The sequence below is a fragment of the Nannobrachium achirus genome (assembly GCF_963921795.1).
Source record: "Nannobrachium achirus genome assembly, chromosome: 8".
In the NCBI taxonomy this organism is placed as follows: Eukaryota; Metazoa; Chordata; class Actinopteri; order Myctophiformes; family Myctophidae; genus Nannobrachium; species Nannobrachium achirus.
Genome location: NC_137817.1, coordinates 49,156,742 through 49,173,704, shown reverse-complemented (window position 1 = coordinate 49,173,704; position 16,963 = coordinate 49,156,742). Strand labels below are relative to the sequence as shown.

The 16,963-nt window shown below is 42.2% G+C and overlaps 1 protein-coding gene across 1 annotated transcript; it reads left to right on the top strand.

The window, feature by feature from the left end:
* Positions 1 to 1,946: 1,946 nt before the first annotated feature.
* Positions 1,947 to 11,835, top strand: LOC308289407 (very long chain fatty acid elongase 7-like; the record flags this gene model as incomplete). The annotated part of the gene is made up of 8 exons (XM_080731098.1): positions 1,947 to 2,019; positions 2,363 to 2,553; positions 3,213 to 3,293; positions 3,734 to 3,790; positions 4,005 to 4,247; positions 4,864 to 5,106; positions 10,903 to 11,061; positions 11,821 to 11,835. The coding sequence occupies 8 exons, from the start codon at positions 1,947 to 1,949 to the stop codon at positions 11,833 to 11,835; spliced, it is 1,062 nt and encodes a 353-aa protein (XP_080587224.1).
* Between the last annotated feature and the right edge of the window lie 5,128 nt (positions 11,836 to 16,963).

Genomic DNA, 16,963 nt, shown 5'->3' with positions numbered 1-16,963 from the left:
TTTCCCCCCAATGCACAGATTTGTTAATGCGCCCTCTTTATAGGACAGAAAGATAATGCTGCCCTTTTGACAAAAATATGACTGATTCCAATCAGAGGGTCTCAGTCTGAGCAAACATTTACCAGGATGGCGCAAGATTGATATTCAATTTCCATGTTCCCAAGATCAATGTAAGCTACTGTCTGTCAGTCTGTCTATATTGCCATCAGACTCCATGCTCCAGTAGGCTACAGTGTGCCAGATGGTAGAGTGAACATTTTATTGTTGGTTTACAATTTACAATTGAGGCATATAGGCTTGATCCAGAGTGTCTTACAATAGGACAGCACCAGGTAATACATCAAATGCATAGAAATAGTAATGTAACAGAGGTTGACAGAGATCCTTGATGATGCTCTACTGCAGTGGTTCTCAACCTGTGGGTCTGGACCCCCAGGGGGGGGGGTCCCCAAATTATTTTGGGGGGTCCCCAGATGATTAACTTAATGTGCAACATTGTTTTCTCTCTCAACAGTAAACCAACCAACATAAAGTTTACGTGTACTATAGAGGGTATCTGCACATTTCTAAAGTGACAATTTAAGGGTTTTTTTAGTACCTCTGGTCAAACATTGGTCAAATTGTCAAATATTAGAGGCAGAGTTTGTTTTCTAATTCATATAATTTCTCTGATATTCTTCATGAAATTATGAAAAAAAATGAAATGAAATTTGTGTTTTTGGGAATGTTTTTTCGAAAATGTTTTGAAATAATAATAAATTAAGAGCAAAATGTAAGAAACCAGAGACCCATAAAAATGTGTTCCTGCCCACAAATGGGTCCCTGACCCACTGCTTGGGAAACACTGAACTGACAACCTACCGTATGCATATGTAATCTGTGTAAATAGATAAAACAGATTAAAACCTGAGAATTTGGGCAAGTTTATTTTACTTACACTACACTTAACTTAGCCTCAGTAGCCAAATATACCACTTTGTATCTAGAGTATATACCGGTACTTTCTTTCTCTCTCTCTTCTTTCACAATGAGGTACTGCCAGTTTCAGGGGCCATGGTTCCATTGATTGGACTGTTTACTGTGATACTGTCATTCACAGCTTGTCAGACCAGTCAGCTGCGTTTTTCTTTTTTGTGTGTGTCACAGAGACAGTGTAGAATATCCATTGTGTCGTATGTCTTGGCTTAGCCCCATATTGGCTTCTTGGCAATGGAATTCATCACATGTAATGCATATTTTACTATCTGAAAAACCTGAAGTCTTTTCTTTCAACAAGACTGTTTCTTAGGTAATTTCTTCTACTACTACAAGCAATGGCATCCCTGGAATGACACTGTCATCATCTGACAAGAGTGGAGATGGAAGTTATGCAACATCTGATGTCCCCGTTTCTGTGTAGAAATTAAAAAAAAGATTATAATGATTAAATATTAATGAACAGGCATGAATTCTCTGACCATTTCACATTGGTTTTAACATATATTTTATGAACTAAATGTGTTTCATTATTACCCGGCCGTAGTCATTAAATGATTGTGCTGCATGGCTAGTGGTTTATCCGGTTCCACCCCGATATGGTAATTAGACTACCCTGTGGGAGTGGTCACCTGTAGGTCAATGTATAAAGACAGAGCATCACAAAATAATCAGTGTCAAGACTGGAACAGGACTGTATAGCCACGTAAGGAGGAGAAATTGCCAGTTTCGCTACAGGTAGGTGGACCTAATTTTCCCTGAGCTATGCCTCTGGACTGGAGTTTGTTTGCGTTGTATATGACCAACATGCATTTGAATTGCATGTCATGCCTTTCTGTACATAGCCTATAGAAATGTGACTGAACAACATTTCTGTGGGGTTTTCCTCTTACAAAATATAAGTAATTTAAAAATAATATGCAGGGTGGTAAGTTGAAACTGATCTAATCTTTTCACATTTTAGGTTAAAAATGTTCAACAACTCATTCAAGACCACAGAGCTGCTTTATGATGGCTGGTTCAATTCTCATTGGTTCAATGCTGGTAAGTTGCAATTATCTATTTATAACTTTTAAGAACAGCTTTTTTCAATTTTACGAATTAAAAAGGTGGTATCACAGCTGCACAGAAATTAGTATAGGAGTGTGTGTGTGTGTGTGTGTGTGTGTGTGTGTGTGTGTGTGTGTGCGTGTGCGTGTGGTAGATTATATATTTTCATAATGTCATGTGTGTGGTGCGTTGATCAACATTAAATGTACAATACAGTAAATGGCAACAGGCTACCCTATTTGGTATTGAGATGACCGGGAACATGGAATTCGAACAGTACATTATACAGTTGCATAAAATGAGCTTTTTCTTTTTCTCTTCCCATTGTTGGCAATAGACCCCAGAGTGGAGGATTGGTTTCTCATGTCTTCTGTCTGGCCTCAGACCTACATCATCGCATCGTACATATTCTTTGTCACAGCACTGGGGCCACGTTTGATGGAAAACCAGAAGGCCTTTGACCTCAAGAACGTCATGTTCTTCTACAACGTCGGCGTTGTGGGCTTGTCTTTATACATGATATACGAGGTAGGTTCTCTCACCATGATGACTACCTGTAGACGTGATCTGACGTAATAGTAGGGTAGATCAAAGGCTCCCAGAGCACCCGAACGACATGTTTTTGAAACCTGTTTTTTCAAAGGAGGATTTTACCACTTTTCAACCTGTCTTCGTATAATACATACGAGAGCTGTGGGCGGGTCAAATCCATACCAGAGACATTGCAACTTTTCAGGAATAGAAAGCCTGCAGTTTCTATTAGCTTGGATTCCCCATTGATGATGTCACTGGTGGATGGATTTGACCCACCCACAGCTCTCCTATGAGACCCAGACTGAGTAGAAAACAATTGTGCTATTTTATCATGAACATTAGTGAGGACCTATTATATGAAGACAGGTTGAAAAGTGGTGAAGTCCTCCTTTAAAACCATTATGGTGTCTAGTTATGATTTATTCTTGTTGCCGTGGTCAACTAATGTCTCATGGGGTTTATTTTTAACGATTTGTTGCACCTACCTACCTGGGCTAAAAATGGACCCCACAAAACTGTATAGTAAAGTGAATGGGTAGGTGCAACAAATCGTTACAAATAAACCCCAGAAGTCTTTGCCAGCTCTCCCATACAAACGGGAGGGGCGAGCATAGGGTTCATGTGGTTAACTGCTTCCTCTTTGTGTTTCCTAGTTTCTCATGTCAGGGTGGGCCACAGGCTACTCGTTCCGTTGTGAGATTGTGGACTACTCCAACTCGCCTCTGCCACTCAGGGTAAGTGACAAATTAGAACCTGATATTTACACATCTCCAATAATTGTTTTTAGTTACACTAGCAGCAGAGCTTAGGGGTAGGAGTTCAAGCATGGAGACCAACAGACAGATGGTCAGGTAGACAGGCAGGCCGCAGGCAATTGGGTGAACTCTGATGAAGATAGTTATTTGGCAAACAGGTGGTTTAATCCAGTGGTTCCCAAACTTTTTAGCCTGTGACCCAAAAGAGAAATTATTATTATTATTATTATTATTTACTTTTGAAACTCATGGCTATGTAGCCAAATAGTCAGAATACCTTGGATGGTGATGTCATGGCCTTTCCTGTGGCGCCACCCTTCAGCTAACGTTTCCATTTGGATGTAAGGTGCAGCTTGGTCTCTAGGGTCTGCTAACAGGGCTTTAGACTGATCTCTTATTGTTTTTGTTCCATTTTACAGATGGCGGGGGCCTGCTGGCTGTACTACTTCTCAAAGTTCATTGAAATGCTCGACACGGTAAGCACTTTACTAACCACACTTTGGGAAACATTGTTTGGGAAACGGTGAACTAAGAGATATTATTCTCTTGCGTTTTGTCTTTTGTGCTCAAATAACCCATCAAGTATTCAGGTGTGCATGCAAAGCACTCCCTTCAAACAGGCTCATACTTGTAAAACATTTTATTCTGCAATCCACATTAACCACGTCTCTCTCCCCTTCTCTCCATCAGGTCTTCTTTGTTCTACGTAAAAAGAACAAGCAGGTGTCGTTCCTCCATGTCTTTCACCATTCCATCATGCCATTCACCTGGTGGTTTGGGGTCAAGTTTTCCCCCGGTGGCCATGTAACCTTCCATTGCATGGTCAACTGTTGTGTTCATGTCATGATGTACTCATACTATGCCCTGGCTGCCCTTGGACCTGCTTACCAGAAGTACCTGTGGTGGAAGAAGTACATGACCTCTGTTCAACTGGTAGGTGGCATCAGAACCTTTTTTCTTTTTTAGTTAGTACCTTTATTTTAATTAAGACCGAGAAAGCATATAAGTGTCATTTTAGATTTTTGCTAAAAAGGCATTTTTCATACTTTAGGCTATTCAAACATTTACAAGTGCCGTGCTATGAGCTTGTAGATCTGCTATCTTTTAAAATTGTAATTTCTTTTGTGCAAATCTTTGAATATTTATAATTTTTAAGCAAACCATTTTCTTTTACTAAAATCTTTGATTTTGGGTGTCCCTGGAACAAAACATTTTCAGACGGGGGTCCAAATAAAATTTTGGGAGTCCTTGACATGAAAAAGTTTGAGCACCACTTAACATATTTTTCAGAAAACTGTTCGGATTTAGATTAGAAGAAATTTTTTGAATCGGCCTCATGTCTTAAAGGAATACCGCTATAGTTCACCCCCAAAATGACCTTTTCTATCGATTACTCACTAATGCATTTGTGTCTCCATCCGGAATCAGTGGGGTGTGAAATATTCCTTTTAATGGGTTAAGTGAACGTCAACATGTTTGTTTAACAGAAGACAACATTTCTCGAACATGTATCTCTAAACCCTAAACAAAACGTTCTTCCTTTACCCAGGTCCAGTTTGTGATGTCGTTCATCCACATAGTCCAGATCTTCTTCATGGAGGACTGTGCGGTTCTGACCAGTCCTGACCAGTTCTTCATGATGCTGGGCAACTACCTCACTGCGCTCTATTCTGCGTTGTTCATGATCCTCTTCCTCAACTTCTACTTCCATGCGTACATCAAAGGCAAGAGGCTTCCCAAGCATCCCCTGCATGCTTGTTGTCTTCAAAATGACAACAGCTTTCACAGCAACGTGAGGAGCCACAGCCAACGCATGCTTAATAAGGACGATTAAAAACCTACATACAAGGATTCCTTTATAACAGTGGATCTCAAACCTTTTAATTTCAAAGACCCCAATGACTGAGATCGTAAGTATAGATGAACCCATAAAGAGTTCATTTCGTCCATTACAGACCTGTAAGGGTCCACTAAAATCTTTCACTGGACTGGTGCCATGCTGACTACCTCTGTCCTCCTGTGTACAGTTGAATCTTTCAAAAACAATGGTTCTTGGACTTCAAAATGTAAAATGAAGGAAATATGAATTTGGGCTATAGGCCTATACTGTATGAAAGCGTTTGATAGAAAGGGACCCTAGCAAGACAGTGGAAATTCAAGCTTGTTCAAAGAATGACACTTATTTTTTACACTTTATTTGTATTTATTTACATTGGTTTTTTTTCTCCCCCTTTTGTTTTATGGCCATAATGTGATTTTTTTTGTACCTACAAATGGCTAATGACGATTTTAAAGTGAAGCCACTGCTACTGTATGATTGCAGAAAAAGTGTTCATCTGTGTTATAAAATTGTATGACTTAAATAAATTATGTAAACATAGTCCAGTCACTCCAGTGTGTATTACTAATGCATAACTACTGATGAACTATTAACATGATAGTGAATTAAAGTCAGTAGGCCTACTTCAGAGGCCTATTAGTAGCCTATAGACTTTTAACAGCACACCAAAATCCCTCTAGAGTTCTTCCAAAACGAATCCTTTGCAATTCAGCCTTTCCTACAAATATTAATTCACTGTATAGACTATAGAAGCTTGAACTCCACACACACTCCGCCCATCAGTAGCAGTTCCATAATGTTATGGCAGCCCCGCTGATGACTGAAGTGGCCAAACTTGTTCTGAGAGAATTAGCATCAGATAGGCTGCGGCCACCCTCATTAATATCAATGGTTGCGTTTACAAGTGCGATTATGGCGCAGCCGATTGGTGCTGCCTCGGGACACACATGCTCGCCAGTTGACATTAGCCTACATAAAAAATCCAGTTGATAATCCGTTTGGGAATCTAGAGAGAGGTCCCTGACAGCAGCCGCAGAAATTGTGAAAATAGCAGATCTACATGCTCACAACGCCTCGCAACGTGAGGTGTTGTGAGCATGTAGATCGGCTATTTTCACAATGGAATAGATTGAGTCAAACTAAATGTAATGCCAACTCCTACAATTCCAAGCCAAGTGCTTGTGCAGGGCCGGGGTCCCCAGTTGAAATGATAATTTTGGGGGTTGCGGCCTGAAAAGGTTGAGAACCTGCTCTACTGGGTCTTCACCCTGCTCCTCTAAAGCCTGTATCAGAGTGTACGGTGGAGACCTATCCACCGCAAATTTGAGGTGGAAAGCTTTCCACCTCAAGTCAGAAAATAAGTGCAGGCCATCATAGTCACGGCCCACGGTGAAGTCCTTCACCCTGTCTAGACCGGTTCAGGTCGATCAATCAGTGAACGGGGTGTAGAGCCTGTCTGTCTGATAGTAAAAACAGAGAGATGTGTTGGGACTCACGGTGGAAAGCTCTCCACCGTGAGGAATACGTTGTAGTTTCATGACTCAAAAAGACTCGAAAAGACTACACCGCTATGATACGGGCTTAAGTGTAGTAGCCTGGAATCAGATGAAAGAAATTGCCCTTGGCGGATTTGGGTCTGGCCCGCTCAATTGTGAATCCATTTCCTCACCCCAAAGAATTGAGTGACCAATTAGGGCCCAGTATTGGTCTGGTCTAACCAATTGTGTCCAGAGCCATTTTTTTTTAAACCTGGCTGCCCCAGTGATATATTCTGGCTATGCGAGGCTATAAGTGTAGAGCTGGCAGCTCTGTCCTGCTGATGTGCTGAGCTGTTTTAACAGTAAAGAGTGTGCACCTTGATGTAAAATTGGCTATTTGGTCAAAATAATATTTTAAAAATAAGAATATTTTGGAAATGGACAAAAACCTGTGAAGTAGCCTACTTGATTAGAACATGATTGAACAGTTAATGTATAATATTTCTACAATTGCTACAAATTGCTACAAAACCTGTTTATCCAATACGCTGGAGCATAAAAAAACTACGATACATTATTTAAGACCATTTTTCAAATATAACATTTTATAGAGGTGCCCATGCTTCCTTTATGCCCACTCTTTTTGTAACCGTTTTAACCATCTCAGTCTGAGTTAGGGTTAGAGCATTGTGGTCATGAGTGGAGCATCTCCCGTAACAAGCAGCATTTCTGCCAGTCACTTCATGGTGCACCTGTAGAAATTGCAGAGGATCCTGGGGTCCGTGCCTGCAGTGAAGAGCCATTGCCTCGCCACCTTAACAACGATGCCCATATAGAAGAAGTTTAGATAGATAGATAGATACCTTTATTATCCCAAGGGGGAAATGCTGATGTGAACCCAGAGGTGCTGCTCTCTCTCGCTCCACTGCAGGTCCATTGATGTGAATGGGGGCATCTGCTTCATGCAGTACTTTGCAACATCCAGTAGATCAGCCCGTTTGTTGTGAAATTAGTAACCCCTCAATGTGATCTTAACAGTTTTTTTTTCTTCTCGCAATTAAGGGTGGTGCGTGATGATTCAGTCGAGTGGCAAGCTCTGAGAACAATAATGACACACCAGGCAGTATCACATGACAAGTTCTCAAGTTGATTAAATACATGGAGATTTATAAGAGCCTAGAACCCTGCTGGCCGCCACATAGAAATTGCCATGGCTGAAGAAATCTCAGGGGCAGATGACCCCAACTTGGTGTAGTGCCAAGCGTCTAATAGGGGACCGGCCTACACGGGAACAATGTAAATAGGGAGCATAGGACCCGTTTTGACCATCTGTTTGCCTGTATCCATTTATGCCCATATATGGAGATATCTGTTTGTCTGTGTCCATTTATGCCCATATATGGAGATATATGTGTGTCTGCGTCCATTTTATGCCCATAATGGAGATCTCTGTATCTGCCTGTCGGGCGGCCGAGCATCTAGTCGGGGACCGGCCTACTCGGGAACGATGTACAGTAAATAGGGAATGAATGCCCCTCCCTTTAATGCAAACCCCATTATACCTGTTGTCATAGGACCCGTTCTGACCATCTGTTTGCCTGTATCCATTTATGCCCATATATGGAGATATCTGTATCTGTGAGTCTGCATCCATTTTAGCGTACCGGGTCGGGTCGAGGCCGGGCACTGCACTCCCTGCTGCGGCGACCAACGCGCGTGCCGGTTCTGGAAAGCCGTGTATCGGGTTGGGTCGAGGCCGAGCACTGCACTCCCCGCTGCGGCAGGGAATGCGTGTGGCGAATTTGAGGCCGGTGGGACGAACGGTCCCATTATACCTGTTGTCATAGGACCGGTTTTGACCATCTGTTTGCCTGTGTCCATTTATGCCCATATATGGAGATATCTGTATCTGTCAGTCTGCATCCATTTTAGCGCATTGGGTCGAGTCGAGGCCGGGCACTGCACTCCGCGCTGCGGCGGGGAACGCGCGTGCCGAAGCCTGTGGAATGAACAGTTCTCCAGATATGTGGGGCACATACTCACAGAGATCTCGCATTTATTGTAAGATATAGAAATGAACAGAAAGTAGAGTATGATATGAATAAGTACACAATCAAATGATATTTTAAAATGTAGATGTGTTGTGCTCACAACAGTTACAGTAAACAACAGTTGCATCTCATATCATTGGACATGAATTGTCTGGGTAGCTCAGTCCCTAGAGCTCTTGCCTTTTTTGGACCACAAGGTTATGGGTTCGATCCCGGGCAACGCTAACTCAGCATATGAGTAGCACGGCTTGTGTGTGGCAAGTCATGCGGCAAGTACTGGGAGCTGATGCTGAGCCACCTCCAGGGGAGTCTCAAAGGTGGAAGGCCACAGAGAGGCCCTGCTGTCTGGCTTTGATGAATGTGTACAGGGACCCCTGGTATATGAAAACACACCTGACGGCTCAGCTACAGAGGTGTCAGAGTCTGATTTGGTATTTACCACCAATTTGATGTTGATGCCGTCTGGTGTACCCCATATCGGACCCTCAGGGTTCTTCCCGGAAGAAACCTGAACACAGACTTGTTGCTTATTTGTCAATGTCTGGCCAACACTATTTTTGAGGTTTTCGATTTGTTTGCATGAATCAGGGCTATTGAACATCCTTTAAGTCTGTGTGCTGGTTAAAATAATATTAAACCAATGGAAAGTAGTAAAAAGTGCTTCGGACAAAACCTCCTAACTCCACACTTTCTGCCAAACCAGCTAACTCCACGCATTTGGCCAACTCTTTTTGAAGCGGTGAAAGCGTGTGGCTTTGTCTGTCCCGTACATTTTGTCTGTCCCGTCACGTGCATGCTTGACCAATTGAGGATTGGTCAAGCTTCACATGCCAATTTGGCCCTCCAGACAAAATCATTCATTCATTCAGAATTCATAAAATTTTGTAACTAAAGCCCATAGAAAGTATAGATCTAGAACAAAGAATGTATAGATCTAGAACACAGATTTCATAGCTCTAGAACACATAACTCACCGCTTCACTTCGAACCGAGGTTTGATTTTTTTCATGAATCAGGGATATTGAACACCCTTTACGTCTGCGTGTTGGTTAAACTAGACCAGGTCAACCTGGTTGTGCCAGACCCCCTGTCTGTCATCATCATTTATGACATCATGCCTTTTGTAGGCATGTCATCATCATGTCATCATCATATATACCCTTTATATAGAAAAGGGACAGACCGACATTTGCTTATGTAGGCCTACCCATTTCATGGGTCTGGCAATAATATTGAACCAATGAAAAGTAGTAAAAGGTGCTTTTGTCAAAACCTCCTAACTCCACTTGAGCTAATTTTCCCGAAAATGAACATTTTGGAGTTAGGAGGTTTCGGCCCGACAGGCAGCAGAGTTATGTTCCATATATGGTAATGAAAGCAGGCGTAGTCTATTCCAGACTCCAGACTGACGTCATAGTCTGACGTCATAGATAAGTGATGCCTCCCAAGTACTCTGATAACAGGTAGCACTAACTTCTATGTGTCCCCATAATTGGACACGCCAGAAGTACGTCTTGATTGACCAACCAGAATCGACCACGTCACTGTGATGTCATATTGTAGCACTGGCTACATTTATAGGCTTCCCAAAGTTGGTCTTATGCCAGTGTCGTTTTGACCTCTGTAGAAGTTATCTCTACTGTATGTGTGTTTTGTACTAGGAAAATGTATTTGGTCTCCGAAGGCCTCATTACAAAAAGTACAGAACTGTGAATAATTGCATTGATTAATCCTAATTCATTCAATGAAGATCCAAACAATGGACTTTCGCCGATCTAGTCCACATTCAGCTCCAGGTAACTTTCGCCGATCTAGTCCACATCCAGCTCCAGGAAACGCAATGTCATATCAAGCTAATGCCATGGCATATCATGGTAGTCCAATGGCATACCATCAATTTCCTAACTACCTAGGCACAAATCCGCCAAAAATACCTTCCCCTGCAAACTACTGTCACCGTCCTATACCACTGTCACCTCATTATCATGGTAATGCAACAACACACTGGCAACAACAACGGCCTAACTACTTAGGTGCAAACCCATCAAACAGCCCTGGCCAAATGAAGCACTTTCCCGGGCCTCACGGCCCTAGCCCACTTTCAGCTCCATATCAAGGTAACTGGCAACAACACCCAAACCACTTTGGCCCAAAACCACCAATGTTCTCAAACATCTCTGACCAAACACAACACTTTCACCGCCGTCAACCACTTTCAGCTACAAGTGGGAGAGGACGGAGAGGGCAGCAGAAAGCCAAAGGGCGGAGAGGGCGGAAAGGACCCCAAGCGCTTGGACCCAAAGGGGCCAGGTGTGAGGGAAAAACAAATCCCCCAAAAGAAGCTATCGTTCATGGAACTAAGTGTGAGGATGAAACAAGTAATTTTCCAAAGGAAGTTATTCAGGGAGATAAATGTGAGAGTGAAACAGGTCCTCCAAAGGAAATTATCACTGAGGGAGATGAAACAAGTCCTCCTAAGGAAAGTATCATTCAGGGAGACAAAAGTAAAGGTGAAATGAGTCCTCCGCAGGACGTTATCAGTCAGGAAGATACGTTTACAGGTGAAATGAGTCCTCTTTCAAAGGAAGTTGTCTTTCAGGGGGATACGCGTGTGGGTGAAGTGAGTCCTCCTGAGAAGGAAGTTATCATTCAGGGAGATGAACACGAGGGTGAAGAGAGTCATAGTCGTCCTTCTCGGTCAATGAATAAACGTTGCCATGATGGTGAGGAAGATGAGCAGGAAGTTCGCAAACGCCGAAAAGTGCAGGAGACAGAGGACAGCAGCAACACACCAATTACTGTCCATGACCATGTGTTACCTCATGTTAAACCAAAGCCTTCATTCCCTGGGTGTGCTAGTCAACCTGGCAAGTCGAAGAAAAAACAAAGGAAGGGCAGGAAGACCAAGACCACCAGTAAGGCGTTGGGACCTCCAACAAAACCAGCTGCAGACGCTTCTCCAAAGAGATTTATCATTCAGGGAGGTAAGCCCGAGAATAAAACCAGCAAATTGAACACATCTCTGGAGGATGTGCATTCAAATCCAATGAACTCTTCAATTCAGGGTGACGGGTGCACAGACAAATCACCCATGACTCATAGCCACAACACTTCTGTATTTCCTCTTTCTCCAACAGAGGAAAGGTCTCTGAGAGATGCAGCATGCTTTAGTCCTCTAGCACATAAGATCTACTTCTACAACCAGTATTCTGACTGTCTAGGGACATACTTCCCAAAGGGTCCTTTGCAACCAAGGATTGGGGCCAAGCTCTTTGAAACAGATCCTTTTCCTGGGTGCTTCAGTGATCCTGACAAGTCAGAGTTATCCTAATAATACCAACAATACCACGATACCATTGGACCTCATCCACCACAGATCAAGTCAGAGTTATCCTAACAATACCACAATACCATTGGACCTCATCCACCACAGATCAAGTCAGAGTTATCCTAACAATACCACGATACCATTGGACCTCATCCACCACACATCCACCACAGATCTCTATCTGTCAGTCTGTCCTTGTCCCTTTTATGCACATATATGGAGATCCCTGATGTTTGTCAGTATAATGGCCATTGGGGAGCTCGGTGGTTCTGGACAGTCTTTGTGCAGTGGTAAACGTCTGTCCCTGAGGCGTGTTACTAGTTATAGTATCGTCACCAAAATCTTCTGCTTTTTGCGGGAGATTCTGGTGTCATCGGGTGTCTATTTATTGACCAGCTTTGCAAGCTGGTAATGTTATGTGCTATGTTAGATGCTATTTCACTCAAAAACATCGCTAGTTAGCTAGTCCTGCAAGTGGGTGTTATGTAATCCTAAACATTAACAAGCTAGTTCTCCCAGGTGGGAGTTTAATAACAAACATGAACTAGTTCAGCTGGTGTTATGTCAGGTTCTGTTTCTGGCCATCTTAGACCTCTATTGCTACTGAACTGGGAAAAGGTTCAGTGAGTTGATCTCAAATTTGATCAAAGCACAAAAATCACACCTAGGCCCAGTGTGAATTGAGCGGTGCTATTTAAATTCACAGCGCGCCCCGCGAAGCTTGGCCAATTGAACACTGGGCGTACGTAAAACAAACTTTGAGCCGTTTGTGCCAAGATGTATGGTTTTGACCGGGCAAAGCCAGATCCTGGAGCTTAGCTCCTGTTCCAGGAGCACCGCTCAAATCACACCTAGTGTGAAGTGAGTGGTGCTATTATATGAGTTTCATCAAGCGTCCCGCTATAGCCAATCGCGTCTTAAGAAGCTATGCCAATGGGACCCTGGGCGTACAACAAACTTTGAGCTGTTTGTGCCAAGACGCAATGGGACCCTGTTCCAGGCTCACCGCTCAAAAATAATATTGCTTTTATGCTGTCTCTATTCTGAAAGTGAACACACTTATAAGTTAACCCAGCAATTCATGCATTACCGAGACAAGGTTGCAGTTTCACGACAGCAAATGCAGTCCTAGTTACTAATGCATGTTTAATTTTGCGGTGCACTTACTAGTGCAGTACTCAATGTCCAAGTACTTGGCTGCTGTATCCAGGCATTATCAGCGAACTATACAGTAGGAGGCCAGTCTATTACATCAGTCATTTTTATGACTGATGAATGTTAGATTCCGGCATCTATAGATTCCAGTTTAATTGCACTTATACTTCTATAAATGCAGTTGGCAAGCTGCGGAGGACGGATAACTTGTTGTTTCTAATTTGACACTGGTGCCTGAATGTTTTTAAACCCTTTAAGATTTTCTATATTTCTGCATAAATATGGCCAAAAATATAAGATTTCCAAGTCTGGTTAGATTAAAATGACCCAATTAAAGATTTCAAGAATGAGACAAAAAATGTGGCATTATAATGTGGCAAAAGTATATTCATTTATGATTATAGCAGTTAAAGTCAGATGTCACACAAATCACACAAATAAACAACGAGTTTGTTCATCATCCATATGACGTCAGTACTTGAGGCCAAAAACTGATTTGCACACTGGAACAAGTTATTGCTAATTATTTTCAGAATATTGTGCAAAGCCTCCAGGCTATGGATGTACTCGGAGGAGCAAAAATTGGCAAACAGCATGTGAAAATAGCCTATCTATAAGCTCAGCCTATCCACAACGTGTCACAATGTAATGCGCTGTGAGCTTATTGATCGGCTATTTTCTGCAATTAGATCTGGGCTCTAGCACCCGAGGGGGGGAAAGGAGGGGGACAAATACAGACCCCTGGGGGACCTTGGTCAATGAAATACATTATATGCTACTGTATCATTTAAGTGATTAACTAGTGCACAATGTTATAATAGTTTTGAATTTGTCATTAGTTTTCAGTTTAGTTTGAATTCGTTTTTAAGGTGGATTTGTTTAGTTTGTTTAGTTATTATTTTTGAAACATTTTATTAGTTTTAATTTACTTTTACATTTAATTTGTCTGGGAGATTCAAAAATATCAGGAAAAGTATTTTATATATAAAAAATATATATGCATATATTCACAGTTAAAACTGGCAAAGCAAAAAAAAGGAAGATACCCACACAAAATACTAGGCTTATTTATGTATATTGAAAAATATATTTTTAGTTTTCTGTTAGTAAATACAAAGTGTCATTTAGTTTTTAAGTAAGTAAAAAGGTTTTAATAACCTTGCTAGTACAGTATGCCCAGAGCCATAGAAGAAGAAAGTCTCGTCATGCTTTGATCTCGCCGCTCGTTCTCAATGCTATAGTTCCAAACATTGGAACTATCGCATTGAGATAGAATGAGCACTTCCATTCTTACAAGGGGAGTCAACGTTAGTGTCGTCGCTCTCATACTAGATAACATTGAGTATGCCTACCTGTCATTTGTGGGAAACGACCATCATTTGAGGTCAATGACTATAATGTACTATAAGGTCACTCACTGCGCACGTGTGTGTGTATCTGTCTTTCGCGTATATCAAGAACCATTCGACTGATATCGACTTCCAACTTGGCGTGTGTGTCGCTGAGGACCTGGGGTAAAGTCGGTTGGATCTGCGGCTCTCCCCCCAAAAATATTGATAAATACGCAAATCGCCATATATGGTTGGATCAGTGGTTGAGATCTCCATGTATGGGCATGAAGGGACACAGACAGATAGAAACAGTCTGACTCTATCTCTCTCTATCTTTCTGTCCCTATATGGAGATCTCTCTACTACAGAGATCTCCATATATGGGCATCAATGAGTCACAGACAGATGGACAGACAGACAGACCGACAGACAGACTCAGAGATCTATGTGAACATGAAAGAAACATAGTCAGACAGACAGACAGACAGACAGACAGACAGACAGACAGACGGGTACAACGGGTCTCTTACAAGGGGTACAACAGGTATACAGGAGGGGTATGCATTCCCAATGCCCCAATGGGCATCGATCGGCCTAGTTCAACAAGGCCAATCTGCCCAAAACAAACTACTTAGGGTCCTCTTAACCTTCCTCCTCGGACTCACCTCACACCTATTCACCAGTCTAGCGTGGGGTGGCTCAAAGTAGATGAGTACAGCATATTGCAATGGGCCTGGTGTACAAGATATACTACACCACTAAGATACCCATGTACCTGACAAATTACTTCCCATGTGGTCTGACAAAATACTTCCAAAATGTCAAGGATGTCCACAATTACAACACCAGAGGCATGTCCAACCCAGATTCGGTTCAAACAAAGGGTCAAATTCGTTCTCCTGCTATACCACTAAAATGTGGAACGCCCTACCGAAGGCCTTAAAGGAGTGTAAATCCTTAACCTTTAACGAACTGTTTTTCTTTTCCTGATGATATCTACTGCATAGTACTATGTTCCATCTGTCATTCAATGTTATATGAGTTAAAAAGAAGGATCTAAATGGAAATAAGCCGCAAGGCTTACCTGCGTTTCCTTTTAGTTGACCTTGAACCAGTGAACGGTTACTGTCATGAAACTGTACCCTTTTCTATGCAAACTTCTTATAAATACTTCAATCAATCAATCAATCAACTAGGTGGAAAATCCACCATATAGTCATCTGACAAAGACAGTCAAACAGCGATACTATCCATATTGTTCTTGAGTCCAGGTACAGTAGCTCAGGTGGTAATGCTCTTGTCTTTAGCGTCCACAAGGTCATGGGTTTGATCCTGACTGAGCATTGCCAATTGTACTATACGTACAAGTACTTGAAGCTGATAGTAGGTGTGGAACTCCACCTCAGAATGGCATTCCAGAGGTCTAGCACATTGTAATGGGGACCTTCTTTCTTGGCGAGTTAATGACGGATAGCGATCAATAAACCTCTCCGACTTACTTCTTCCAGCCCTGGGTGGCTGGGTAGGTGAGCAGGCCTGGAGAGCTGCGCTCCAAGGATTGCCAAGTTTCTTTTTCTTTCTTCTTTTTTTCTAAGGGTTTACAAGAACTTGAAACCCCCAACATGCTCTTTTTATCTCCTTTAAAAATAAATTTGAGCGGTGCTCCTGGAAGATGCTAACATCTGGCTTTGTCCGACAGTCCGGGCTCTGAAGCGTGGCCTATATCTTGGCACAAAGCGCTCAAAGTTTGTTGCACGCCCAGTGTCCAGTATTTTTTTTAAACAACTTTTTTTTAAATTATATTTTCTGCATAGTACTGTGTTTTATTTGTCATTCATATGAGTTTTTTGAAGAAAAAAAGGAGACTTTCTTGCAGTGTTTATCCTTTTAGTTGACTGTACCACAGTGAATTGTACTGTCATGTACCTTTTCCTACGCAAACTTCTCATAAAGTCTTCAATCAATCAAACGCCCAGTGTCCGGGCTCTGAAGCGTGGCCTACATCTTGGCACAAAGCGCTCAAAGTTTGTTGGGGTAGAAATGTCCTGAATTTCAACACTTAAAGCATATACACGGGCAACTGCCATTATTTTTTCAGGATTCCAATTCAAAAATAGCAAAAAATAATTCAGGATTCCAATTCAGCTCAAAACGTGTCGCACTGCAACGCGTTTTGAGCTTGTAGTAGAACGGCTATTTTAGCTACTTTTTTGGTTTATGCCCAAACGTATATTATGCATTCAGTATATGCCCTCTGAAATGATTGTGGAAATGAGTGGCCCTCTCCATCACCATAAAGTTGCCCACTTAACACTAAACAAGGCTCTAACTCGTTCTCCTGCTATACCATCAACATGTGGAACGCCCTAGCCTCCTTCAAAATTGGTATGAAAAGTCACCTTCAGGCGGCTGCTACCCGTGACTTGTAAATAGACTAAGCCCCCATGCTCCCCCCACTCTTTTTCT